Source organism: Entelurus aequoreus, linkage group LG03, assembly GCF_033978785.1.
Source record: "Entelurus aequoreus isolate RoL-2023_Sb linkage group LG03, RoL_Eaeq_v1.1, whole genome shotgun sequence".
NCBI lineage: Eukaryota > Metazoa > Chordata > Actinopteri > Syngnathiformes > Syngnathidae > Entelurus > Entelurus aequoreus.
The window spans coordinates 9,599,590-9,626,861 of NC_084733.1; the positions used below are offsets into that span (position 1 = coordinate 9,599,590).

At 38.8% G+C, this 27,272-nt stretch overlaps 1 protein-coding gene across 2 annotated transcripts in view; it reads right to left on the reverse strand.

The window, feature by feature from the left end:
• Window positions 1–27,272, reverse strand: part of LOC133646107 (connector enhancer of kinase suppressor of ras 3-like) — a 127,662-nt gene that overhangs the window by 37,762 nt on the left and 62,628 nt on the right. Inside the window, exons 5-15 of one of the 2 annotated variants that reach the window (XM_062041120.1) lie at window positions 24,472–24,513; window positions 23,638–23,757; window positions 23,485–23,544; window positions 22,037–22,105; window positions 21,777–21,923; window positions 18,912–19,036; window positions 18,160–18,347; window positions 17,991–18,077; window positions 13,939–14,189; window positions 11,489–11,526; window positions 7,156–7,198 (exon numbers count right to left, since the gene is read on the reverse strand). In XM_062041120.1, the coding sequence (XP_061897104.1) occupies window positions 7,156–7,198; window positions 11,489–11,526; window positions 13,939–14,189; window positions 17,991–18,077; window positions 18,160–18,347; window positions 18,912–19,036; window positions 21,777–21,923; window positions 22,037–22,105; window positions 23,485–23,544; window positions 23,638–23,757; window positions 24,472–24,513 (1,170 nt within the window). Of the gene's footprint in view, window positions 1–7,155; window positions 7,199–11,488; window positions 11,527–12,366; window positions 14,190–17,990; window positions 18,078–18,159; window positions 18,348–18,911; window positions 19,037–21,776; window positions 21,924–22,036; window positions 22,106–23,484; window positions 23,545–23,637; window positions 23,758–24,471; window positions 24,514–27,272 lie in introns of those variants that run through there. The other variant, XM_062041121.1, reaches the window with a different exon arrangement.

Here is a 27,272-nt window from a genome sequence, read left to right on the forward strand (position 1 = left end):
TCCTGTTGAGAATGGTCACGGCACTTATCTACACACCCTCACATACATACCCCGACTCCCCACCCGAAACTGAGTGTGTGTAAGAGAGAGAGAGAGGTGGCAAACAGAGAGGCTATTCTTCAGCAGCAGAGTGTGTCACTAGATGGAGGAGGGGTGCAGGCCTGGAAATGATATCACAATCTCGTAGTCTGCAATGGAACCATGAGGGGTCTTGTGTCACATTACTGTATGAGTACAACCATAAATGTTGCGGTTGTGTGCGCTCAAGTGGGCTTTGACACACTGCCTCAAACATAATCCAGCCAGCAAAAGACAACAGGGTCATTTATGTTGACAGAGGGGACCTTTGTTTACTTGTTTTTACAAACACCAAATGAGGCTATGCCAACTCCGACTCTCGTAGGGACGTATACTAATACGATATGTGCAGCAGTGCTGGTTTTAAATATGGGCCTTCGGCCACAGGGCTGCCTTCTCTAGGGGGCTCCGTGAAGATGAGGGGGGGAAAAATATTAATATTAATTATGTGAATACAACCAAGGAAATTATGGATTCATTTTGTGAATACAACCAAGGAAATGATAGATGGAAATCACAAGTCGACATAAGGATGTGAGTGAGTGATGCAGAGAGACTTTTGAATTAGAATTCGTCGTTCAGTTTTTTGGAAGCCTTGTAATGTGCATTATTGCCACCTGCAGGACTGGAGTTGAACATCGTTGACAAATGTAGAATATATGATTTTTGTTATTGTGTGTAGACATTTTTTCGATTCAACATCATAGCCTCACGTTGGCAAAAGGGTCCAATCTTCACAGAAAACAATTGTGATGACATTCATGTGCTCTGGCCCTCAGGGGACAAAGGCAAACTTTGTTGCCCCCTAAATTTCTGCTTTATTTTTTTGTCCATATTTTTGTTGTTTTACTCCATTATAAACTATTTTCATAATTTGTACACAGAGGCGGCCATTTCGAAGAGCTTCGACGGCGAGCAGCACTTGTGACGTGTTTATTTCCACAATTGTCGTACATGGCGTTGTTAAGAGCTGTGTCAGCCTGTGTTAGAGATTTCCTTTGTGTGATCAGTAAGGGTGTAACGGTACACAAAAATTTCGGTTCGGTATATACCTCGGTTTAGAGGTCACGGTTCGGTTAATTTTCGGTACAGTAAGAAAACAACAAAATATACATTTTCTGGTTATTTATTTACCAAAATTTGTAAACAATGGCTTTATCCTTTTAACATTGCTTTAAAATAGCTCTATATGTGATGGATGTGAGCCACCACTAGGCTGATCAGTGCAACAGCAGGCAGTCATGAATGCTAAGCATAACAATAACATACATATACACACGGGGTCGATTGCCAGGGTTAATGCAGTCAACATATATACAATAAAAAGTAAATAAGATAAGGCTCAGAATTGGTTTCTTAACAAAACCTTTCTACATATAAAGTGCAACATTTTCACATATAAAGTGCAACATTAAAGGCCTACTGAAATTAATTTTTTTTATTTAAACGGGGATAGCAGATCTATTCTATGTGTCATACTTGATCATTTCGCGATATTGCCATATTTTTGCTGAAAGGATTTAGTATAGAACAACGACGATAAAGATCGCAACTTTTGGTATCTGATAAAAAAAGGCTTGCCCCTACCGGAAGTAGCGTGACGTAGTCAGTTGAACATATACGCAAAGTTCCCTATTGTTTACAATGATGGCCGCATGAAGTGAGAGAGATTCGGACCGAGAAAGCGACAATTTCCCCATTAATTTGAGCGAGGATGAAAGATTTGTGGATGAGTAAAGTGCAAGTGAAGGACTAGTGGGGAGTTGAAGCTATTCAGATAGGGAAGATGCTGTGAGAGCCGGGGGTGACCTGATATTCAGCTGGGAATGACTACAACAGTAAATAAACACAAGACATATATATACTCTATTAGCCACAACACAACCAGGCTTATATTTAATATGCCACAAATTAATCCTGCATAAAAACACCTGCGTGTTTGTTATGCTAGCTCCTAGCTCCTCTGCTAGCTCCTAGCTCCATAGAACACGCCAATACAATTCAAACACCTGATCAACACACACTATCACTCAGCCCAAAAGACAGTTCACCCAACCCAATGTTCATAAAGCTTATATATTTTAAAAAGTTACGTACGTGACGCGCACATACGGTCAAGCTATCAAATGTTTAGCAGCCAAGGCTGCATACTCACGGTACCTGGTATTCAGCTGGGAATGACTAAAACAGTAAATAAACACAAGACATATATTTACTCTATTAGCCACAACACAACCAGGCTTATATTTAATATGACACAAATTAATCCTGCATAAAAACACCTACGTCTTTGTTATGCTAACTCCCAGCTCCTATGCTAGCTCCTAGCTCCATAGAACACGCCAATACAATTCAAACACCTGATCAACACACACAATCACTCAGCCCAAAAGACCGTTCACCTAACTCAAGGTTCATAAAGCTTATATATTTTAAAAAAGTTACGTACATACGCAAAAAAAAAGTTGCGCACATACGGTCAAGCGATCAAATGTTTAGAAGCCAAAGCTGCATACTCACGGTAGCACGTCTGCGTCTTTGTCATCCAAATCAAAGTAATCCTGGTAAGAGTCTGTGTTGTCCCAGTTCTCTACAGGCGTCTGTGTATCGAAGTCAAAAGTCCTCCTGGTTAGAGTCTCTGTTATCCGAGTTCTTCCATATTGACTGCATCTTTCGGGAATGTAAACAAAGACGCGCCGGCTGTGTACTGTTGTTGCTGACTTCGTTCGAAAAATACGTCCGTTTCGCACCGACAACTTTCTTCTTTGCTTGCTCAGCTTCCTTCTCCATAATGCAATGAACATAATTGCAACAGATTCACGAACACAGATGTCCAGAATACTGTGGAATTATGAAATGAAAACAGAGCTTTTTTGTATTGTATTCAATGGGGAAGGCATACCTCTGTTCCCCGGGCTACGTCACGCGCATACGTCATCCTCAGAGGCGTTTCGAACCGGAAGTTTAGCGGCAAATTTAAAATGTCACTTTATAAGTTAACCCGGCCGTATTGGCATGTGTTATAATGTTAAGATTTCATCATTGATATATAAACTATCAGACTGCGTGGTCGGTAGTAGTGGGTTTCAGTAGGCCTTTAAACTGCTTCAAGTTGTTGCTCAGATTAAATAAAATGACAAAACTTTTCTTCTACATACAAAAAGTGCAACATTAAACAGTTTCAAGTCAACTCAGCCTCAGATTAACTTTTCTCCCCCCCCCAGCCTTTAACCCTGGTGACTTTCACTCAATTTTCATGTTTTTTGCCAGAAATATCAGTTTAACCACATTGTCTGCAGAAAGAGCAGACCTGCTTGCAGTTACAATGTCTCCAGCTGTGGAAAATACACTTTCGTTGGGCACGGAGGTAGCAGGTATAGCGAGGTAGTGCCTGGCTAACTTGGCAGTAAGAGGATATATGGGCTCATTGTTTTTCCACCACAAAAGTGGGTCAAAATCTAGTTTTCAATGCAATATGGTCTTAAATCTGCTGCTATAAAAACACCAACGGCATTTGTTATTGCTTTAGCCCTGCCTGACTCGCCGAGGAGAGGCTGCTTGAATGCGGTGGGGAGCTGTGTTTGTTCGTTTTTCTCTTCGTTGAAGCGATGTTCACTTGGGGGTGGTGCCTCTTCAAATGGGTTAGCATGTTTGACGTGTTGGCAGACGCATACCCTACTGCTGCTGAACAATGTCGGCAAACTGCTTTCGCTTTGTCCACCTCTCGTCCTCCATTGTTGTATCGCACCGCGAAGCTGAAATGTTCCCAGACGGGAGATCTTAACGAGGCAGGAGGGTCTTCCAGCTCTGGCTTTTGCATGTTGTAGTAGCCCGGTCGTTGCTAGCATGCCGTGTGTTGTGCCTCGGTGTGCATTGTTTACACAACGTGCGGTGCGCTACTTAATATGTCCGTGTGGAAACTTGTTCGGTGCACCTCCGTTCCAAACCGAACCCCCCGTACTGAAAAGGTTCAATACAAATACACATACCGTTACACTCTTAGTGATCAGAAACAATTTAAATGTGTCAAAACTCTCACGGTCTCACTGAAAGTTTCGGGTTGCTAGACAACCGCTTTGAGCTAGCATTTTAGCTAGTTTGCCTCCAGCTTGCGGCACCTTCAGTTAAAAGACAGACAAGATGCCACAGCGGACCTTTATTACAGCAAAGAAGAAAGCACTACCGGGACACAAGTCGATGAAGGATCGTCTCACACTGCTAGTTTATGCTAACGCTGGTAGTTATTACGAGAAGCCACTGCTTGTTTATCACTAACTTCCAGAGTGTTTAACGATGGATACCACAAATATTCGCAGACACAAGGTCAAATGATTTTCCTTTTTTTTGTTTTTTATTGTACCAACGTGGTGGTTAATGTTTTGGAGCGCACCAACGAGAATTGTGTGTGTGCTTGCGTGTTGACATTTAAAGGCCTACTGAAACCCACTACTACCGACCACGCTGTCTGATAGTTTATATATCAATGATGAAATCTTAACATTGCAACACGTGCCAATACGGCCGGGTTAACTTATAAAGTGCAATTTTAAATTTCCCGGGAAATATCCGGCTGAAAACGTCTCGGTATGATGACGTTTGCGCGTGACGTCACGGGTTGAAGCAGATATTTTGTAATAGCACGGTGGCCAGCTTAAGTCGTCTGTTTTCATCGCAAAATTCCACAGTATTCTGGACATCTGTGTTGGTGAATCTTTTGCAATTTGTTTAATGAACAAAGGAGACAGCAAAGAAGAAAGCTGTAGGTGGGATCGGTGTATTAGCGGCTGGCTACAGCAACACAACCAGGAGGACTTTGAGTTGGATAGCAGACGCGCTATCCGACGCTAGCCGCCGACCGCACCGATGATCGGGTGAAGTCCTTCGTGGCGCCGTCGATCGCTGGAACGCAGGTGAGCACGGGTGGTGATGAGCAGATGAGGGCTGGCGTAGGTGGAGAGCTAATGTTTTTAGCATAGCTCTGTCGAGGTCCGTAGCTAAGTTAGCTTCAATGGCGTCGTTAGCAACAGCATTGCTAGGCTTCGCCAGGCTGGACAGCATTAACCGTGTGGTTACAGGTCCAGGGTTTGGTTCGGTGTCTCCTGATAGTAGTAGTAATAATAGTATTGTTGATCTTCTGTCTATCCTTCCAGTCAGGGGGATGTTTCTTCTGTTTCTATCCGCAGTTAAGCACGATGCTATCACGTTAGCTCCGAAGCTAAAGTGCTTCACCGATGTATTGTATGTATTGGGGCGGTATAGCTCGGTTGGTAGAGCGGCCGTGCCAGCAACTTGAGGGTTGCAGGTTCGATCCCCGCTTCCGCCATCCTAGTCACTGCCGTTGTGTCCTTGGGCAAGACACTTTACCCACCTGCTCCCAGTGCCACCCACACTGGTTTGAATGTAACTTAGATATTGGGTTTCACTATGTAAAGCACTTTGAGTCACTTGAGAAAAAGCGCTATATAAATGTAATTCACTTCACTTCACTTCACTATTGTCGTGGAGATAAAAGTCACTGTGAATGTCCATTTCGCGTTCTCGACTCTCATTTTCAAGAGGATATAGTATCCGAGGTGGTTTAAAATACAAATCTGTGATCCACAATAGAAAAAGGAAAAAGTGTGGAATCCAATGAGCCCTTGTACCTAAGTTATGGTCAGAGCGAAAAAAGATACACCCTGGCATCCTGCACTGTACTCTAATCCTTCACTCTCACTTTCCTCATCCACGAATATTTCATCCTCGCTCAAATTAATGGGGTAATCGTCGCTTTCTCGGTCCGAATCGCTCTCGCTGCTGGTGTAAACAATGTGCGGATGTGAGGCGCTCTTCAACCTGTGACGTCACGCTACTTCCGGTACAGGCAAGGCTTTTTTTTATCAGCGACCAAAAGTTGCAAACTTTATCGTCGATGTTCTCTATTAAATCCTTTCAGCAAAAATACGGCAATATCGCGAAATGATCAAGTATGACACATAGAATGGATCTGCTATCCCTGTTTAAATATGAAAATCTCATTTCAGTAGGCCTTTAAGCTTGCTATAATGTTTGGATAAAAAGATTTTGAGCCATTACCCCCTTAGTATGTTGGTTTAATATATATACAGTTTATATATTATAGCATCTTCAAAGTGTGCAGTTATTTATTAAACTGGGGAGGCTAGAACCAATTATTCATGTATACATTGATTCTTATGGAGAACTATGCTTCACTTTACAAACTTTTCGGTTTACGAACCATGTTTGAAACAATTAAGTTCGTAAATCGAGGTTCCATTGTACCAAATATGTAATGTTTTTATTTTTAATTTTTATTAATCCCTGTGAAGGTCTTTTGATCAAATGGTCCGAATGCAGCTGAGATAGGCTCCAGCACCCAAAGCGACCCCGAAAGGGACAAGCGGTAGAAAATGGATGGATGGATGGGTTTCACAGTTTTCAATTACGGTTGTCCCTCTTCAATTGGTGCTGGAGAAGACCGTGATAAATTCCTTTCCGCAAAGTAGGAATCAATTTTAAATCAAAAATTATCACAGGTAGAGCATTAAAACCTGTCTACGACCTTCTGAATAAGTATTTTAACATTTTGAGAGCCATCCAAACATGAAATAACATCCTTTAATCACTTTTACACTCTAAATCCAATATATTAATGGTGCCTGAGGCTGAGCCAATCAATGCCCACGATATTCAACAGCGTGCTCTAATGGGTTTTGTCTCCTCTAGTGGCCAATACTGTTGTAGTTTTTATATTTTGTGTTTATTTAGTCATTTCTATGCTTGAAAATGCTTAAGGTGGGACCCAAAATTTGTAAAATACGCTTAAAAACAAATCCACAATGTGGTGAGGGACATTTTCATATCATATATCATGAGATATTGTCTGATTAAAAGGGTCAAAGTAAAAAGTTTGATGTTTTTGTTTCATTTAAGAAATTTTAGCAAAAAAGTACAAAAGAGTTGTTATGCCCTCCAAAGCTTTTATGTCCCGTTTGGCGTTAAAGATGAAACTGCTTTATATCAGAATCAACTATTTCCATTTGTTTGACTGATGCACCTCAGAGTGAAAATACTTACAGCTTGGGAGAAGGACCAGGATCGTATCTGTGGTTGGTTATACCTGCAACACAAACATTGAGAAGACACCACTTAAGATCTGGCTCCAACATGCGTGTTGTGACCTATCTTCCTTAAAAGCACCATTATCTCCAACAGCCTCTATGACTTTGATTGGGTCAGGGCAAAACAAGTCCACGGCTGGAATTTGATAGTTTGGTGCCAGTGCCTGTGATAATGTCTTTGGCAAGCTGCCATTGCGACATGGGCTCCCAAAGCTGAAAATACTCAATACACCCCAGACGGGCCTCACCCTGCAATTTTAGGCAACAAAAATGTTGGGTTATTTTCCTGTCTTTCAGCTCCTAATGTTTTTCCCCCTCTTCCCATACATCCTGTTTGTTTGTTTTTAGAATAGATTGTGTTGCACATACTGTATATCCAGTACATGCACATTATGTATGTTATTTTTCTTTTGCATCACTACATTTGTCAATGGCATCATTCTCTATCCTTTTCTATTTCATTACAAAAAGGGAACACTTCAAACCAAAATTTTTAAATCACAATGACATGTAAGCCAAATGGTGGAAATGAATGATCAGTGCGGTGCATCTCCAAGTCTCCACAAATAAGTATGGGTTTAAGGTCACATTCTTCTACACCAATCTCATCCAAGCATGTCTTATTCTGTGCACTGGGGGTACAGTCATAGTGCGAAAACAGGACTTATGCTTTTTATTCACTCCGTCATCATTTTATAGTGCAAGGGGTCCAAACCTTTTAAACTAAGGGCCGCACACTGAGAAATGAAAGCATGCGGGGGCAATTTTGGCATTTTTCATTTTCTAAGTTTGGTCCCGGGGACCCGAAAGGGTCTCAGTCATGAAAATGTTAAAAATGAATCATATTATTACGTTTTATTATTTATGCTTAAATTTCTAAATCAACTTCAGGTCTATCAGTCACTATATAACGTTATTATTAATGTATCTTTAAAAAACGTTTAATGACCTTTTTGTTAAATAAAACCTTGTTTTTATGGCAAAAACACAAAATATGCAATGTTTCCCCCCAAAAAAAATTCAAAGTGGATTATTTGATGTTAAGTAATCCATCCATCCATTTTCTACCGCTTGTCCCGTTCTGAGCCTTAAATAGGTCAATGACACCATTGATTTTAATTTATTATTTTTGAACAATGACAGATTTTTATTATAAATAAATAAATGATAAAGGGGTTGTACTTGTATAGCGCTTTTCTACCTTCAAGGTACTCAAAGCGCTTTGACAGTATTTCCACATTTACCCATTCACACAAACATTCACACACTGATGGCAGGAGCTGCCATGCAAGGCGCTAACCAGCAGCCATCAGAGGCAAAGGGTGAAGTGTCTTGCCCAAGGACACAACGGACGTGACTAGGAAGGTAGAAGGTGGGAATTGAACCCCAGTAACCAGCAACACTCCGATTGCTGGCACAGCCACTCTACCAACTTCGCCACGCCGACTAAAATTATTGGGGATCCAAAAGGGCTCCACTCATAAAAGTGTTCAAAATAAGGCATACTTTTTTTTTTTTTAAACTTTTAACATTAAAATCTCAATCAACTTCAGAACTATCCGTCAATTATACGCTTTTATTTTTTCATTTTTGTTTTAAATGTTTTTGGTTTATGCAGTTTTTGTCAAATAAAATGCAATATTTTCCCCAAAAAATATTTTAAAGTAGCCTTAAATAGATCAATAATTCATAACATCTATTTTGATTCATTAATATATAAAAATAAAAAATAAAAATCACTAAAATGATCGGGATCTAAATGGGTCCCACTCATTAAAGTGTAAAAATATTTCATCCATTTATATTTTTTTTACTTTTAACACGTAAGTCTCTAGATCAACTTCAGGTCAATCCTTTCATTATAAAGTTCTTATTATTTTATCATGGTTTTTTTGTTTGTTTTACGCCCTTTTTGACAAATAAACTTTTATTATAACAAATTATGCAATATTTTCCCACAAAACTATTTCAAAGTAGAATATTTGATGTGAAGTAATTGGAGTCTTGAAAAGGTCAATAATTCATAACACCATTGACTTCCGTCCATTGATATTTTTTGAGAAATGTGAGCTTTAAGGAAAAGAAAAAACGCCTGTATGGTTGCTTTGTATTATAACAGTCAACATTGCAAATGTTCTCGTTACATTTACTCTGTTTGCTCAGTTATTCCACTTTGATACATTTTGTAAATTTGTATTTATTTATTTATTTTTTAAATAGTATTTTTAGAATGTACCGTGGGCCGTTCGAAACTTAGCTGCGGGCCGCAAATGGCGCCCGGGCCGCACTTTGGACAACCCTGTTATAGTGGATTAAGTATTACTGGGGAAATTTGACCTCAGGGGATTGGCAACGAAAACAAATCTCCTTGAAAGGGACCTATGATGATTTTTTTATTTTCTACGATATACAATGCCAAAGCGTCAAATTATAATGTTCATGCTTTTGGATGTGAACTTACACACCGTTTCGGATGCTTTTGAACACTGTGTTTTGCAGTTTTTTTTAACAGTGGGCCATTTGTGACATCACAGATTGACGGACATACGTACCTATGTGGGGCATTTCTATTCATGCTGTCCTTCCACTCTACTGAGTTGGGACTGTTGCCTGCAGTTGCCTATTATTCATACTCATTTTATGCCCTCCCACCTACGAGTAGTAACCTGTGTTTAATCTTGATTAATCCAAATTTAGAAGTGTGATGAATCTGATCATTTTGATTGGAATACATATTAACTGGACCAGTTATTCCTAAACTGTAGTATTTGTACCACTAGTGGCTCCAATAGGTGTACGCCAAATAATCACTTGATTATAAAGTATTTACCTATATTCAACAGTGTTACTGTTCAAACTGTGTGCCAAAAATATTAAATACACTTGTTAAATAAAACATTTGCTTTGCTTTTAATGAATACTTGGGCCTACTATACTACTGTATTTTAATGTTGGTCATTATGGTGGTACTTGGTGAGACACATTTTTTGTAAGGTGGTACTTGACGAAAAAAGTTTTGAGAACCACTGATCTAGACTGCAAGGAAGTGTTTTGAATGGCGATTAGTGACCATAGGTCAAATTTAAAGTCCTGACTGCGTGTCCACCAAGTTTAAAGACAGAATAAAAAAAAGAAGCTTGACATTGCTTGACATTCACCTGTGACAATAACCTATGTCACAAAAATGTAATTTGTGAGGATGAGAGCGTGAACAAGTAAACACTTTGGCAAGATTTAAAAAGATACACTTTTGTCCTCTCCTTCCTCCGTCTAAATAACACAGCAGATTGTTTTGACAGGTGACATCAGAATAAAATCACATTTTATGCTCTGTCACGTGGGGGGAATTTTTTTTTTTTCTTTCCAATTTACATAGCAGAATCAAGATGACAGCTGATTTAATACCGCGTCAATCATATCCCCTTTCCTAGTCTGATGATGAGTCAGCCGATTAGCTTTGCATCCGTCTTTATGTGCTGTAAATAAGACTAATGTGTTTTGATTGGGCGTGCCGCAAACTGGCCGTGATGTGTTTTGTGGCTGGGAATAGACTCGCGGAGGCGGGGAAGGTGGCTTCAGCCATCGATCATGGCGTTAATGCAGGGAGTCACACCTCCCTGGAGGAGACAGGAGGTTGGCACGGGTGATGAAATATAGAGGAAAGAGCAAACCTCACATGTCATCGCCTTGGGCAGAAGGATAGCTTGTAAGCTGCCAAGACACTCTGAAGATGAAAGATGGAGGATGCACTGCTGGAGTCTATCAGAGGTCACCATAGTCTGCAATTAAGCTAACATATTATCTTAAATGCAACCATAAAAAATGAGCTGTGGTCTGAAAATGTCCACACTTTGGACATAACGATTGATTTTGGTAAAGGGGAACTGCACTTTCCTAAAAATCATTCACAAGCCCAATGTGAGACAAGAACAAATGTCTTTTCCTCCTCTGTTCGTTATAATAAATGCACAGAAAAGAGAAAGACGTGTGTTCTTGTCTCACATATGGATTGTTGACGATGAAAAGCGTCAGTCTCAGTTGCAGTTTTCCGCCTGGCACAAGTGTGTGACTTGTCTCCATTCAATAGCGTGACATTATTTCTTTTGAAAAAGCGCAAGAGACATGTCCCCCATACCCCCAAAATACGTCCATGATGTAGAAATTTGTTTTGAACTCCACGACTGTCTGTGTTTCCTCAACCCCAGTGTGGAAAAAAAAAGAAGCCTACAAACAGAACCTGCAACTTAAGGCATTAATATGTGTGGTAGAAAGTGGACAAAGACACTCACCGGTTGAGGAAGTCCCTACTCGAGTGCCAGTCGTGTTCCTGTGATACATAAAGACTTGTTTATTAATCAGACATGCTATGTTTATGAGATAGTTCGCACTTTTTTAGTGTACTTGCTCTATACTTGTATTAATAATCAGTATTTGCACATGATTATTGTGTTTAATAACATTGTGATTTGAGCAGGCTCTGATTAGACTTAATAACGGGTTAGAATGGTATTCAGGCAAACCTCATACAGTAAGGTGCAAACTATTGAGGACCGCAGGCAACTCTATCCCAGCAAGCAGCGGCAGAGCCAGATAGAAAGAAGGTGAAATAGAAAAGTATGAAAAAGGGTTCATCGGTTAATGAATGCATGCGTGTGAAGGGGATTATTGTAGTTTTATGATTAAAAAAAGTCACCACGCAGACTATATACAGTATGTGTTGAACAAAAGGGGCAAAAGCTGCCAGCTGGTGCAATCCTACCCTCACCTTTAAATGTTTAAAAGACAACATATGTGCAGAAATAAGAGCTCCTGATGGTAAACCTGCTTTGACCATGTAGGTTATTAGCCACGTTGCCCCCAGATGGCATTTTAAAGGGTCATCAGAGGAAAGTGCATTCATAACCATCATCATCTGACACACACACAGACATGCAGAGAGAGACGTCAGCTATCCTGTTACACCACATGCTTGAAAAACACGGGTTTAGCTCAAAGGTCAAAGCAGGTTTGTTACTGGTTTGATCTGCCGGGAGACCTCAACAGATCGTTCAAAGAATGATATGTTGTGATTATACAACTCACTGTTTGCAATGAAACATGCTACATTACACTTAGATCGGTCCACACCACAATGGTGAAATAAAGACAATACAAAAGAAGACTGAATTGAAAGTGACATTTTTAATAAAATGCTAAGCAAAACCTACAAAAAGGCATATCAAACAATAACGGAGACGTACTCTCAGTACTTTTAAACAATACTGTCTTATGTGATCTGGCAAGATTGTCTTAAAAAGGCCAGTTATAAATGTCAACCAGCTGTGTGTACAGGCCCCTTGAGGTGGTTAATTAAACTCAAGCACATGATATAAAAAGGGCGCACTTAATAGTGTGCATAGCTTGGAAACCAGCACACATATTTGTTAGGATCAATGATGAAAACGTCACCAAACCAAAGCAGCAATTAATGTAACAATTTACATGAAGACTGTTAAGAATATGCATAGCTTACGAGAGGCAACCTTAGGCAGAAAAACATATACATCACAGAATTGTCATCTAAAAAGAAACAGACATGCAAAGTTGGGTTAACAAAATATTCAGTTTGTCTTTCTTACTTTATTGAATGACTTATTATGTATAACAAAAATAAGCACATGACCAAAGAAATAATACAGTCGTCCCTCGCTTATTGTGGCCAACTGGTTACAGGCCTGACCGTGGTAAATGCCTTTCCACAAAGTAGGATAATTACTAGTATTAATAAATCAAATATTTTCGTAAACAGTTTACGACGGTGGAAATACGTTTTTTTTTAACATATTATAGCTCTCTTAACATTAAATAACACCCATATCGTACCTTTACGCTCATTTCAATATAGTACCCTTGATTGCATTCTACAGTAGATTACATTACTCACTGGTAGCCCAAAACATCCTCCAAGCGTCACCCGGCCACTACAACAAGACCCCGGCATGGAAATATTTTGCTTAGTAATTCCTCAAAGTTACAACTGGGCTTTCAGAGTTGAAATAACTGGTGTAAGTTGTTACGCTCGCGTCAAAGTCTTACCAAAGTAGATATGTGCTATTATTGAGGAAGGAGTTGAAGATGAAAAAAAAGTTGTTTTGCCAAAAGTTGGTCAAGGTGATTGTCACGGTGAAGTTACAGTAGTGCCAAGATTAGCCGCCGTGTTGTTGTTAGCAGTGTTCACCCTCAACCCGGAAACCGAAGTCTATCGATCGCCACAATATGACAATAGAAAATAAAACAAATAAGACATGAATAAAACACTGATATTTGAAACAGGATGTGGCGAGGGACGACTGTACCAGGCGAGGAGAGCTATATTAACTTATTATGTACAGTGGAGTCCATAGACAGCAAAGTGTCCTGACCTGAACAAACTGCATCCTCTTGAGTCTGATATGGGACTTGTAGTCAGAGGAGGGGAAGGTTGTAGGCAGCGTTAATGGGGTGATGATGTGGTGTAGTTAGGGGTGGTGGGTAAGCAGTAGTTGCTAGTAGTAGCTATTACCAGGAAAACATGGAGGTTGGCAAGAGAGTGCAAAGAAAGCCGCAAGCTGCCAAAAACAAAAAAAACAAAACAAAAAAACTGCTGAACATTAAAAATCAAAGGCACCCAGGAAGGAGACAAGACAGGAACAGGAAGCCCCAAACAGGAAGTGGATCATCATCAGTGAGTCAAGAGTTTAAGTCGCGTGATCCAACTGACCAGTAGTGAACGTTCTGCCGTGCGCTTGGAGACCGAAGCTACGGGGGTCTTTTTGACATCCTCCTGATAGGGGATGGTGGCGCTGTTGTGGAGGTCTGAGTTCGAGTAGTAGCGGCTGCCTCGGATGTGTTCCATCCTGACAAGGCGGCGCTCCCCTGTCGGCAGGTAGTTGGGCGGAGCTGCCTGCGCCACTTCCTCGGCTATGGTGGGGATCCTCTCGTTGCTCAGGTATCTGTACAGGAGGTCCTCACCTTCACGGAATGAGAAAACGGTTAGCATTCGACATGCTTCACAGTTTAGATGCCCCGGGTTTTGTTAGTAATCTGTGTCAAAAGGTCAAGAATAGAGGTGTAACAATAAATGAATGATACATCGCGGTAAAACCCCTGACGATAAGTATTACCGTTCTGAATTAAAATGACCGTAAAACCATGATAGATAACCACATTTTGATAATAAATTATGATAAATAATGATAAACTCATGAACCAGTTAGCTTAAACGCTGACATGTATAAAAGAGACATTAACGTCTTTCCATAAAGGCATAAACCCTGGCTATAGGATTTCAGTGTATTATGAGTACTTTTTGAGCACATTTAACAATGATAATTAAGATTATTTTGGTCACAATAACTGTGATATAAAATTTCCATATCGTTACATTCTTAAGTGAGACAATTACAGAATGATACGAAAACCGAAGCAATTCTTTCCATAAAAAATATGTAAATCCAATTAGTCCGACACCCAAAAACAAACAAAAACACATTTTATACAGAATAATTATATTTTTTACATGCAAAAACAATGGAAAAGAAATATACATTTTGAATTTAATGGATAAATGAACATTTTACACCATTTCCTGCGATGAGCGGAGAGGAAAGTGGGAAGGAGAGAGCTATATGGACGACAATTACATACTTAAATTCAACAGTGTTTCTCACTTTCTTTATCAAAGTGCTGGCATTGCAACTTTCTTTGGCCCCATAGTGGTTTATTTTGGATTCATACTTAGCAAAAGAGACTGAGGCTACATTAACACTGCACGTAATGATGCCCAATACAGATTTTGTGTTAAATCCGACCTTTTTACTGTATGTAGTTGTTTACGCTACCAAAAATATGCAACTTCTATGTATGTTTTACATGAACAGGATGCACCACTGAACATGTCCCAGATTCATGTTGGTGGCACATTCATGACAATTTCAAGGAGTTTGTGCAACTGAAGTCAACATTTATTCATGTAAGAGATTAAGGAAGAGGGGACACATCTTAGCTATGGTAGTATTATGAAGCATGTGAGTGAGGAGGCAGAGCAGCAGCTAACATCCCTTCTAAGTGCAAAGCCACTTCTAAAGCAACAATCCTTGCCTTCATGGCGGCAAATCAACTACGTTTCTTTCAGGCATCATTAACGCTGGAGGACGAGCAATAGCGGAGCATGCTACACTACACGCAGTAAGAGGATATGCCAACCACTAAGTTAGAGCTTTTGATGTAAACAGAGGTGGAAGGATCGCTACAAATATCGACAGTAACGATACCAAGCATTGCATCAATTTATTACAGTGGTTAGATCGATATTTGTTGTTGTTTACAAACTTAGGAAATAAGTCCCTGGACACAGGAGGACTTTAAGAGCAAAACTCAAAGGATTTAAAGGCCTACTGAAACCCACTACTACCGACCACGCAGTCTGATAGTTTATATATCAATGATGAAATCTTAACATTATAACACATGCCAATACGGCCGGGTTAACTTATAAAGTGACATTTTAAATTTGCCGCTAAACTTCCGGTTCGAAACGCCTCTGAGGATGACGTATGCGCGTGACGTAGCCCGGCGAACACGGGTATGCCTTCCACATTGAAGCCAATACGAAAAAGCTCTGTTTTCATTTCATAATTCCACAGTATTCTGGACATCTGTGTTCGTGAATCTGTTGCAATCATGTTCATTGCATTATGGAGAAGGAAGCTGAGCAAGCAAAGAAGAAAGTTGTCGGTGCGAAATGGACGTATTTTTCGAACGTAGTCAGCAACAACAGTACACAGCCGGCGCTTCTTTGTTTACATTCCCGAAAGATGCAGTCAAGATGGAAGAACTCGGATAACAGAGACTCTAACCAGGAGGACTTTTGACTTCGATACACAGACGCCTGTAGAGAACTGGGACAACACAGACTCTTACCAGGATTACTTTGATTTGGATGACAAAGACGCAGACGTGCTACTGTGAGTATGCAGCTTTGGCTTCTAAACATTTGATCGCTTGACCGTATGTGCGCAACTTTTTTTTGCGTATGTACGTAACTTTTTTAAAATATATAAGCTTTATGAACCTTGGGTTAGGTGAACGGTCTTTTGGGCTGAGTGATTGTGTGTGTTGATCAGGTGTTTGAATTGTATTGGCGTGTTCTATGGAGCTAGGAGCTAGCATAGGAGCTAGGAGCTAGCATAACAAACACGCAGGTGTTTTTATGCAGGATTAATTTGTGGCATATTAAATATAAGCCTGGTTGTGTTGTGGCTAATAGAGTAAATATATGTCTTGTGTTTATTTACTGTTGTAGTCATTCCCAGCTGAATATCAGGTACCGTGAGTATGCAGCCTTGGCTGCTAAACATTTGATAGCTTGACCGTATGTGCGCGTCAGCGTCACGTACGTAACTTTTTAAAAATATATAAGCTTTATGAACCTTGGGTTAGGTGAACGGTCTTTTGGGCTGAGTGATTGTGTGTGTTGATCAGGTGTTTGAATTGTATTGGCGTGTTCTATGGAGCTAGGAGCTAGCAGAGGAGCTAGGAGCTAGCGTAACAAACACGCAGGTGTTTTTATGCAGGATTAATTTGTGGCATATTAAATATAAGCCTGGTTGTGTTGTGGCTAATAGAGTATACATATGTCTTGTGTTTATTTACTGTTGTAGTCATTCCCAGCTGAATATCAGGTCACCCCCGGCTCTCACAGCATCTTCCCTATCTGAATAGCTTCAACTCCCCACTAGTCCTTCACTTGCACTTTACTCATCCACAAATCTTTCATCCTCGCTCAAATTAATGGGGAAATTGTCGCTTTCTCGGTCCGAATCTCTCTCACTTCATGCGGCCATCATTGTAAACAATAGGGAACTTTGCGTATATGTTCAACTGACTACGTCACGCTACTTCCGGTAGGGGCAAGCCTTTTTTTTATCAGATACCAAAAGTTGCAATCTTTTTCGTCGTTGTTCTATACTAAATCCTTTCAGCAAAAATATGGCAATATCGCGAAATGATCAAGTATGACACATAGAATAGATCTGCTATCCCCGTTTAAATAAAAAAAATTCATTTCAGTAGGCCTTTAAATTCCAGCCAAAAACAGGAAATATTTTTTTTTTTAAATTGCTATTGTTACATCGCTCTTAAGTGTTTTGAATTAAAATTGTGATTAAAAATTGTATCATTTAATGATCTTAAAAATGTATCAGTATCAGCACTGTTGTTGTCAATACTTCCCCTGTAACTACTTGCCCAGTGCCACCCACACTGGTTTAAATGTAACTTAGATATTGGGTTTCACTATGTAAAAGTGCTTTGAGTCACTAGAGAAAAGCACTATATAAATATAATTTGCTTCAATTTGCTGCTACTTGGTATTGGATCGAAACCCAAATTTGTAGTATTGCCTAAAACTAATGTAAAGTATCCATACAACAGACATATGTTTTTATTACATTTTAACAGAAGTGTAGATAGAACCATGTTAGAGCACAAAGTAACCAGATATTAACACTGAATTAACAAGTAGATTAATAAACAAAATAATACAACCGTAAATGACGCAATATGTTTTTGCATACCTCGGCAGCCAAATCAAGAGCTCTTGTAACCCGTTTTAAATGGTTGTATTATCATTTATATGCCAAATAATATACTGTGATATGAATCGTTATTGCAGGAGGCTGCAATATATATTTTAGGCTATAACACCCATCCTAATTTCATAGGAAGGCATAGAGGAAGCAGCTGGAATAATAATAACAAAATTGTTAATACCTTTCCTACTATGTGTCCAAGGCTTAGCAAAGGGGTCCACAATTGACACACAGGTATCCACAGGCATGGACATGGGTCGGGGCTTACCTAGAAGCATAAGTGACAATTCGTTGCTTATTTGACTGACCGAATGATCTGTAGGAGGGCTGAACGATGAACTGGTACAGACCACGTGATTGCTTGTGCTCCCTCATTCTGGGCTGTATCACATTGGCTTCGATTGGACAGCCGATGCTTAGTTTGTCATAATCTGCGATGGTGCAGCGTCTCCTACTCTCCTGGTCCAAGAAGGAGTTGGGTGACTCAGAGCCTTTTGGCCTTTTACTAAAACTGGAGAAAGTGTCTGTTCTTTCCTCTCTGCAGAAACAAACATATACAGTATGTGATTATTTTTAACAGCACAGTTGGTACAGGGGCAATGTCGTGATGTGAAATGTTCGGTCCTTCTATCATTTAAATGAATGTGGAAACATGCTATCATCTCCCTGGAGGAGGAAGATAAGACTGGCGTTGCATCAGGACTACTGGTGGGATGTGTGTGTATGTGTGTGTGTGTGTGTGTGTGTGTGTGTGTGTGTGTGTGTGTGTGTGTGTGTGTGTGTGTGTGTGTGTGTGTGCAGAATGGGTTGGAAGCGAGAGCGGAGCGTTCAGCAGGAGGTGAATGTTGGGACAATAGCAAGTTATTTAGAAAGGATGTCACAAATAAACATATTGTTATTTCAAATCCATTCTGGACAAATCAGCACTTCATCACAGGGCTGAAACATGGGCAGTTTAAAGTTTATCGAGTACGCATGATTATTAACTGTGGAAGAAAATACACATTAGGGCCGCAAGAATATGCAAAATTCCAAATGAAAAAACCCTAACTGAGATGCTAGGCTAGAGTGATGCCTAAAATAAAGAGATAATAAGTCTCACCTGGGAGTGTAGGGTATATGAGGAGGTGGCGGAATGTAAAAATCCAAGATTGCCGATTTCTCATTTTTGGTTGATCCATTAGCTGAGCTGCATGGAGACTGAGCTCGGATCAAGGAGGGATTGTTCTGTAAAACAAACCACACTTAGTTACTCTTCACATTGTGGTATGCTCAAATAAACATAAGAGATTGGTGGGTTTAATGAACTCTACTCAATGACCCAATTCAGGGGTGTCAAACTTGTTTTCAATTAGGGTCAAATCTCAGTTACATTGCCCTCAGATGGTTTGTAACAGTGTATAATAAATTAATAGAAATGTAAAAAGATTTGCCTCATGATATTATTACACAATTGCCAATGCATTTGATTATTATATATTTTTATACATACACGGTAAAATATTTTTTTAACTCAGTTGCCCGAATTTAACTCTAAACTGTACAGCATATTACTGTAAATGTAAAAACAGTACCACTATTCTTTATGGTAAAATCTACGGTTGGTATTTTTACGGTGTATTACTAAATAAATGGAAACCACATTTTTTAACACAACATTTCTGGCCATTAAGCTAACCAGTTTTTCTTTTATGTACAATTCGATGGATTGCTTTGAAATGATGAGTCAAGCAGATACTGAAGTATTTATTTTCATAAAAAGAAAACACTTTTATGGAATGTATGATAATATAATATTTGTTTTATTATGAGATAATATTACAATTTAAAAGATTCAAGTGCATACAGTAAAAAAAAAAAAATGTTTCCCGTCAAAATGGAAAGAAAAAATACATTTAGTAAGAAAAGATAAAGTACGTTATTGCCCCTTATTATTTGCAGACTTTTCCGGGTCAAATGAAATGATGTGGCGGGTCAAATCAGGCCCTGGGCCTTGAGTTGGACACATGACCTAAGTGATATGTTTAACATACAGTAGAGCAGAAAATTAAAGAGTATTAAAAACAAGCTAGATCAATGATCATGGCTGTGTGGAATCATACATAAAGTATTATCATCTGTGTGGCTGCCATGTGTACAGTACAGATTATACAGTACTACAAAGTCTTCATTTTCTCCTCAAACAGGATGTAAGACGTGTCTGTCTTATTCCTGTAGGAGCCACGTTTCTACAGATAAACTGATATGGCTAACACAGATATCCCAGAGTACCTGCTAATACGAGATGCTTGGGGCATGTTGACGCTAGTCACCTTTGTGGTGATGACACGCTCTTATCTCGTATCCTTCCATCTCACCTTCTCTGACTTTAATACACGGTCTGCTCAATCCGACAAAGCCTGAGTGCTTATTTTGTTTATTTTCACAGCAGCTTAAGGGTGTACGCACACACATTCATATTGTGCTGGACTTACCCTCTCTGGCCTGAGCCCCGCTGGTCTGCGCGCACATAGATCGTTTGTGCTTTGGCTTATTTGCATGCAATAGTTTGAAATAGTTCGGATTATTTCTATTGTGCAAGGTGGCAGTTATCATTTATAATTCATTTGATAAAGTATTAAAATAACAATTTTAACACATTTGAAAAGGTATTAATTGGAAGGGTGTTTGATATTTGACTAGCACAAACAACTCATTAGCATTAACATACAAACTGTAGGTGCTAACATGTCCTCACATGTGTTTGAATAAAACATTTGTTATGCAAGTCAAACATTTAAGATAGCGTTAGCTGACAAAGTAGAATTTTTGCCTTGTTTCTGCTTTTTAGCTGCTCTTAAATATGCAGGATACTTTCTGGTAATGTCATCAATGTAGTGCTATTGTGAAATTCCAGCTCTGTTTGAAAGTACAAACATTTTACGACAATGTCTGTCTTTTTCAGTTTTAAATGATAGCAAAACCTTTGACAGATTCTCTCGTTTTCTCCGGGCCCTTTGCTCTCTTTCCACCTTGTTTTTCTTTGAGCCATCTCTCTTTATTGGCATTCCGTTGTTGCTGCCACACGCACACAGCCACATCTCAGATAGGTGCACTGTTTTCATGTGTGTTCCATTGGAGCAGTCTGGCCGAAACTATGTACACGTATTGTTCTCGTTAAACGAATAATCTAACCAACAAAATACAAATCGATCTTTTTTTAATAAAAAAATAATCGATTTAATCAATGATTCGTTGCAGCCGTAATTTCAAGTGGGGAACAGGAAGTGTACATTCGATGTTGCAATGAACCTCCACAAGCCCAGCCTTTATTGCAATTAAAAACTATTATACATTTATATTGAAAATTTTAATTAACTGGTGAATTACCTGCCAGCAGCTTGAAATTACATTTTCAGGCTTACTCAAAAAATCATTGAACACAAAAGCTAAGCAGTTTTATGTTGTGCATTTTGTTCCCTTATGGTACCGAAAATTAACCGAACTGCGGCCTTAATACCGAGGTACATATCGAACCGTAAGGATTCTGTAAACTATATTTTTTTCTTTCATGCATGAATTATATGATGTATCTTTATTATGGGCTTGAATTACATTCTGTGACTCGCTATGTTGTTCAGAAAAAACAACAACATTGTGTCTGTTCATAAAGGTAAAGCACATTAACATTTGCAATTGTCCCTATATTTTTCCTTTCATCAGTTAGGCTGTTTATTTTTTGGATGGCAACTTCCTGGCTATTTGTTCCTAATTACCCAGATACAATCTGACCAGACTCCTGGTCGCTTTATCTCCCAGATTTAAACATGGGACATTTCCTCGTAATGTCTTTTATCAGAGAAAAACTGGAGCATTGAACTCTTCAGAGAGGCTCAGTTACTCGTGTCTGGGCATGTCTGTTGTGGACTGGCTTATAATTGATAGACAATGAGCAGACACGCGTAGGAGGAAGTGCATGTGCATGTACCTGAGGTACAGGAGGCTTCCAGCGCATGTTCTTAAGCGGGGCCGGGGTAAAACCTGTTGTTCCTGTGGGCCGCTTCTTCAGGAGGAGTAACACACCTTTGGGATCCTCCCTCAGTTTGATGACCAGGTTTTTTAGTTGCCAGCCGACCTGGTTTACAGAATATGAACACGCACAAACACACCGTCGGATTAAGAAATGATGTGCGCTATGCCAACCATTGTAATCTTAACACATAAAAGTCCATTAAATAACATTCTCACCACTGTCTGTTGATTAACTTGGATCACTTCATCACCAGCATGGATCTTCCTGGTCAGGTCTGCAGGGGACTGAAGAACACACACAGACAATGGGTCAAAATGTAGCAAGTATTGTCCCATAACGCAGACTTTATTTATTGTGACCTTTGCGGAATCTACAGTTATTTGTTTTATAAAACATTATTAAAGGATCATGGGGATATCACATGCTCATCAAACAGGATTGTAGTTGATGAGTCAGATTCACAATTAAGACCGGAGGGATAATGAGCCATCCATGACAGTAACACTGGTGCATTAGTCACAACCTGCGTGCCTCATCGTGGGAAACAGGTTTGTGGATAAGCAGAAAACCAATCGGCATGAGTTATGATGATGATGCTTATGATGGTATTAGTTAATTTCAAACATGCATCCAGTTACATTTATACTTCCAGCTTCTTATACATGACCGAGAATGAGTAGGAAGAAGCAGAGCATATTTAATCCTACCTTGTTTACATTTCGCAGGTATTCCTAACGCATTTGTTTGTTCACAAACAACAATAAATAATTCAATATATAATAAGTTCTGATGAATAAAGTTGTCACTCACCTAATGAGGTGAATAAGATTTGTTTATTCATCAATAAGGTTCAATATGTTTTTCAGGATCCTTATTCTTTATACTTTGTAAACACTGAGTTTGAACATATTCTTAAACAGAATCATACTAGTAGTTTGTTTGACTTCCTAGTTTAATACAGTGCTTCTCAATTATTTTTTGTTACAACGCCAGAGGAAGAAGAAAATATTTTTCCCCACCCCTACGATAAATTGTATTATTTGTCTATAAAATAGTTTTAAGTACAACTCTGCATAACATTGTATCTTCATTAACATTAAAAATAAAACGACAAACTGGTCTTTCTAGGGGGCCCTCCCCACTACAGCTTTTGAAAAGGACTGGCTTAATCCATTTAATAATGTAATTCCCCATACTGATATACTAAAGGTCTTATATGTTGTACGTGCATACACATGTTTTAAATTAAGGTTATATTTCTCCTTGATAAGAAATGTTGTAAATACTTGCGTAGAAGGTTACACTTTGCTTTGTACATGATTTTAGCTGTTTCCACATGTACCAAATAATCGAATCTTAATATTTTTGATTCAATAATAAAAGGGTTTGACCCCGAACGGGACAAGCGGTAGAAAATGGATGGATGGATGTTTTCTAAAACTTACATTATGTAATTTTCTAACTGACTTCTTTTGTAACATGGTTAAATAATAAAGTATACTACTCTATTTGTATTTGTGTTTGACTTTCTCTCCAACTTTTAACTTCATCAGTGCAGGAAAAGTCATTACTACTGGAGGAGGACACGTGAGAAGGAGATAAAGAGAAGGGAGAAAAATAAGTGTTTTTAACAAGAGCTTGATAGTTGTTGTGTTATACCTACATGTTCTGTGGTTCCAGTAATGACGTGTAACCCATCATAAGTTGACTTGATATACATTCCCTGGGAGGAAACACAAAGTAATTATGTTTTAAATGCAATACAATACTAAGAAATGATCACAGGCAGGCTGCAAAAAGATGAAACCTTTCTTACCAGACCTTCACCCGGTTTAATATTGGTCAGCTGGACTTCCTCCAGGCAGGCAGACTGGCTCAAAATGGGGTCAGAGGTGGTTCTCACAGTCTGATCACAGATGCTGTTCAAAATCTTTGACTAGAAAAATAAAATACATTGATGGATTATTGAAATGACAACCTCAAGTTTCTGACAATAATAAGCTCCATTGGCCCATAGAGGGACTTTGCATGGTTTTCAGTCCTCAGACTAAACAAACTTAAACTGAGGCATACACAGTCAAAGTCAGAAAAACTAATGGAGGAGGACTGCAGAGACTACTTAAAACATTGAAACAAGGCCATTGAATGTTATCATTAGATGCGCACATATTTTGCACACATTTTTTGTTCCCAACACTTCCCACTTTAGATGGGTTTTATATAGAACTGAATGGTGGTTATTTGGTCGCACAAACAAGCAGCCGTACAAGCTCGCATTGATAAAACAAATATCAGATCTTTTTAAGGTGAAAAACACTGCAGATAACAAAAAAGCTGATTAGCTTACAATGAACAATATTTAAAAACAGCTGTATTTAGGACACACGCAAGAGAGAGACAGAGGGCTAAAAAGAAGAGCAGTGTTCACACCTGATGCCTGGAGAGTGTCAGCAACAGGAAGCATTGATTGATAGCCAGGGTGCAAAAGAGGCACCCCCTCACTAGTAATGCTGCCTATACAGTAAAAACCTCACTGCTCAGATCATGACATGCAATCTTTGGGCAAAAAGATAGTTGCTGATCAAACAGTAAACATTTTTGAAAGCTCTATTAAAGGAAGAAGAGGCGATACAGCAAGTACTATACTTACAACTTCTAGGATCTTTTCTTCCATCTCGTAAACACCACAGTCCTGTCAAACATAAGAAAAGACAAATAAGGCTACAAAGTAGTAAGCAGATGCTAGATTAGTATTTAGCAAGACAACAAAATGTTAAATAAAAACAAAATAAAGTATAGAACGAAGAAAAATCGAGAATTTCCACAAATAAACAGCCAGTGTATCTAAACTAATCCACCGCCTAAATTCAGGGGTAGCTGTAATAAATCCCAGCGAAGTTGAGGTACCTATTACTGTGACGCATGTAGGAACAATGTGCTGGTGACATGGGAATAAAGTGGTCAAACATAGTGAAACATGCTGGGAAAATAATATTAACAGTGGTCTCTGGTATAGCTGCTGTATTTCACATATACTGTAGGTGGCTGCCTAGAGGGCCCAAACTTTTGAGCCCAACCTCTTTCTGCTCTTTGCACATACTGTAAAACAACGCCATACGTAATAAGCAAGTGGGCAAAGCATAGTGATTTGGCAAAGTGGAAGTGACGGCTTTTGTGTGCGTCCTCGCACGGGCTGCAGCTAATGATTATTTTAGTAATCAAGTAATCTATCGATTAGTTTGTTTGATAAATCGAGTAATCGAATTAAACACACTATGTAGCCTCAAAGCGTATTTTAGAGAAAATAGTTGAAATAATTTTTCTGCTTGTCAAAGTCTTGGTTCTTTTTTAATGCACATCAACACTGAAATTGCACTTTTAACATGTGTATTTATATATATTTATATATATATATATATATATATATATATATACATATAAAAGTAATTGCCGGGGTTTTCCGCCACACAGATCAGTGCACTCACACACAATCGCTCTCATGAGCGCTCTACTGCAGCCGCCATGCGGACACTATGTATGTGTATTTAAAGTTCTGAGCACTACATGCAGTCCGGATTTTAGGAGTGCTAAAAAAAAATCTATTTGCATCCAAACTGCAATTTTCAATTTGGATGTAATTTGCATAATTTTTAACTATTGATTTAAAAAACAAAACATTTTTTTGCATTTTTTTAATTAAGAATCAGTTTTTGGATTAAAAACATCAAACAACTTGTATTGAAAGTATTATCATTGACACTGTGTTGATCTTATTAATTTTTGGTTTTCCTTTTTTTAGTATTGTATTTAGTAAATATTATATTTAGTATGTCTTCTCAATTGCTTTGTAAATGTATATCCTAAGTATTGTTAAACTGGGTTTGGGTTGAAGTTCCTTTTCTTTTTATATTACCTGTGGATTAACGTTCTAGGATTTAAAAAAAATAAAATGTTAAAAATACATTTAAAAAAAAATTTTTTTTAGGCCAACACTGAGTGTATATACTGTAAGTCGTACGTCAGCAGCTATGAGGAGATTTTATAACCTGTACCCTATTTTGAAAAGGTTTTAATATAATTTATATCCCAAATAATATATTACGAGAATCGTGTTGAATTGAGAATTGATTCTGAATTCTGAAATGCCCCAAAATTTCCACATCAACCGGATTTTATTAGTTACACTCATTTACCGATTAATCAAAGCAATAGAATATATAAATCAAAGCTATTTTCTAATAATTACTCAATTTAATCGATTAATCGTTGCAGCCCGATCTGGACGCACTACGGACATGTACAAGCAAACCAGGCAGCCATGAACGCCAATCATCTTATTCAGCCTGAACAATAATTTCCGATCAGTTTTATGCAGTTTAACTCCTAATTGTGAAAAATATTAACTTTTTTGTGCTTTGCATTGGCAACATATGGTGGTGGTGGTCTTACATTTTTGGGGTGGGAAAATTGTTTTTGTTTTGGACTGATGACATACAGCAGCTTTAAACATTTAGAGGCTTTTGGTAGGGGTCTGCTAAGTCAAAATAGTGTGACGGTGGATATTTTAGAGATCAGTTCTGCTAAAATCTACTGGGAGACACTTGGAGGTAACGGTAGTCAAACAATGTTCAGACTGCAGCTGGACTGCACACAGCTGAGGAAACAGCCTACTTGACAACTGTGGCAAACATGGTGCATAAAGGAGCTTCACAGTGAAGACCCCCCTGTTTGTTTTCAAAAGTGGTTCTAAGAGGTTGGCTACAACAAACAAGGGCATCCATCAAAAGGTGAAATGTTTTTGTCAATGCTAGAATACATTATGCTGACACAAGCCTAAATCCGTGCAAGAAACAGAATACAGGAACAGTATTAGCGACATGCATAGGCATGTGTGCTACACAAAGCCAACTCGGTTGCTCCTTGTAAATCCATTGTGCAGATTGACAATGGGGGTTGAGCAAAGTATTTTCCAAATTTCTATAATTTGCACATTCCACAGTGCCGAAGGGGGACATCAGCAATCAAATGGACTTGCATAAAAGTTATTTGGTTTATTTTCCTTGAGGAGATCGGTTAGACTGATAATAGGATGACTCCTGTGCTCCATATAATACACTGGATATTATTTCTACATGGTAAAATGATTTCAATGTCTGCTTAAATGCTCCTTTAGTAAGTATTGTACAAGTAACTTTGCCACAGTTCCATCACTAAATAAAAAGCCAGTGTAGGGATTATAGGTTGCACCTTATACACATAGGTTCCAAATCATGTTTCCTAGAAATAGTCCCTCTAAAGTTAGCTACAGTAAGAATTTGGTTTCAGAATGAATTTAAAAACATAAAAACTAGGGCTATCAAAAATAATGTGTTAACAAAATGTGATTAATCACAAAAAATGTCTAATTAGTCATCCATTTACTGTATATAGATTAACCTCGCAATTTATTTT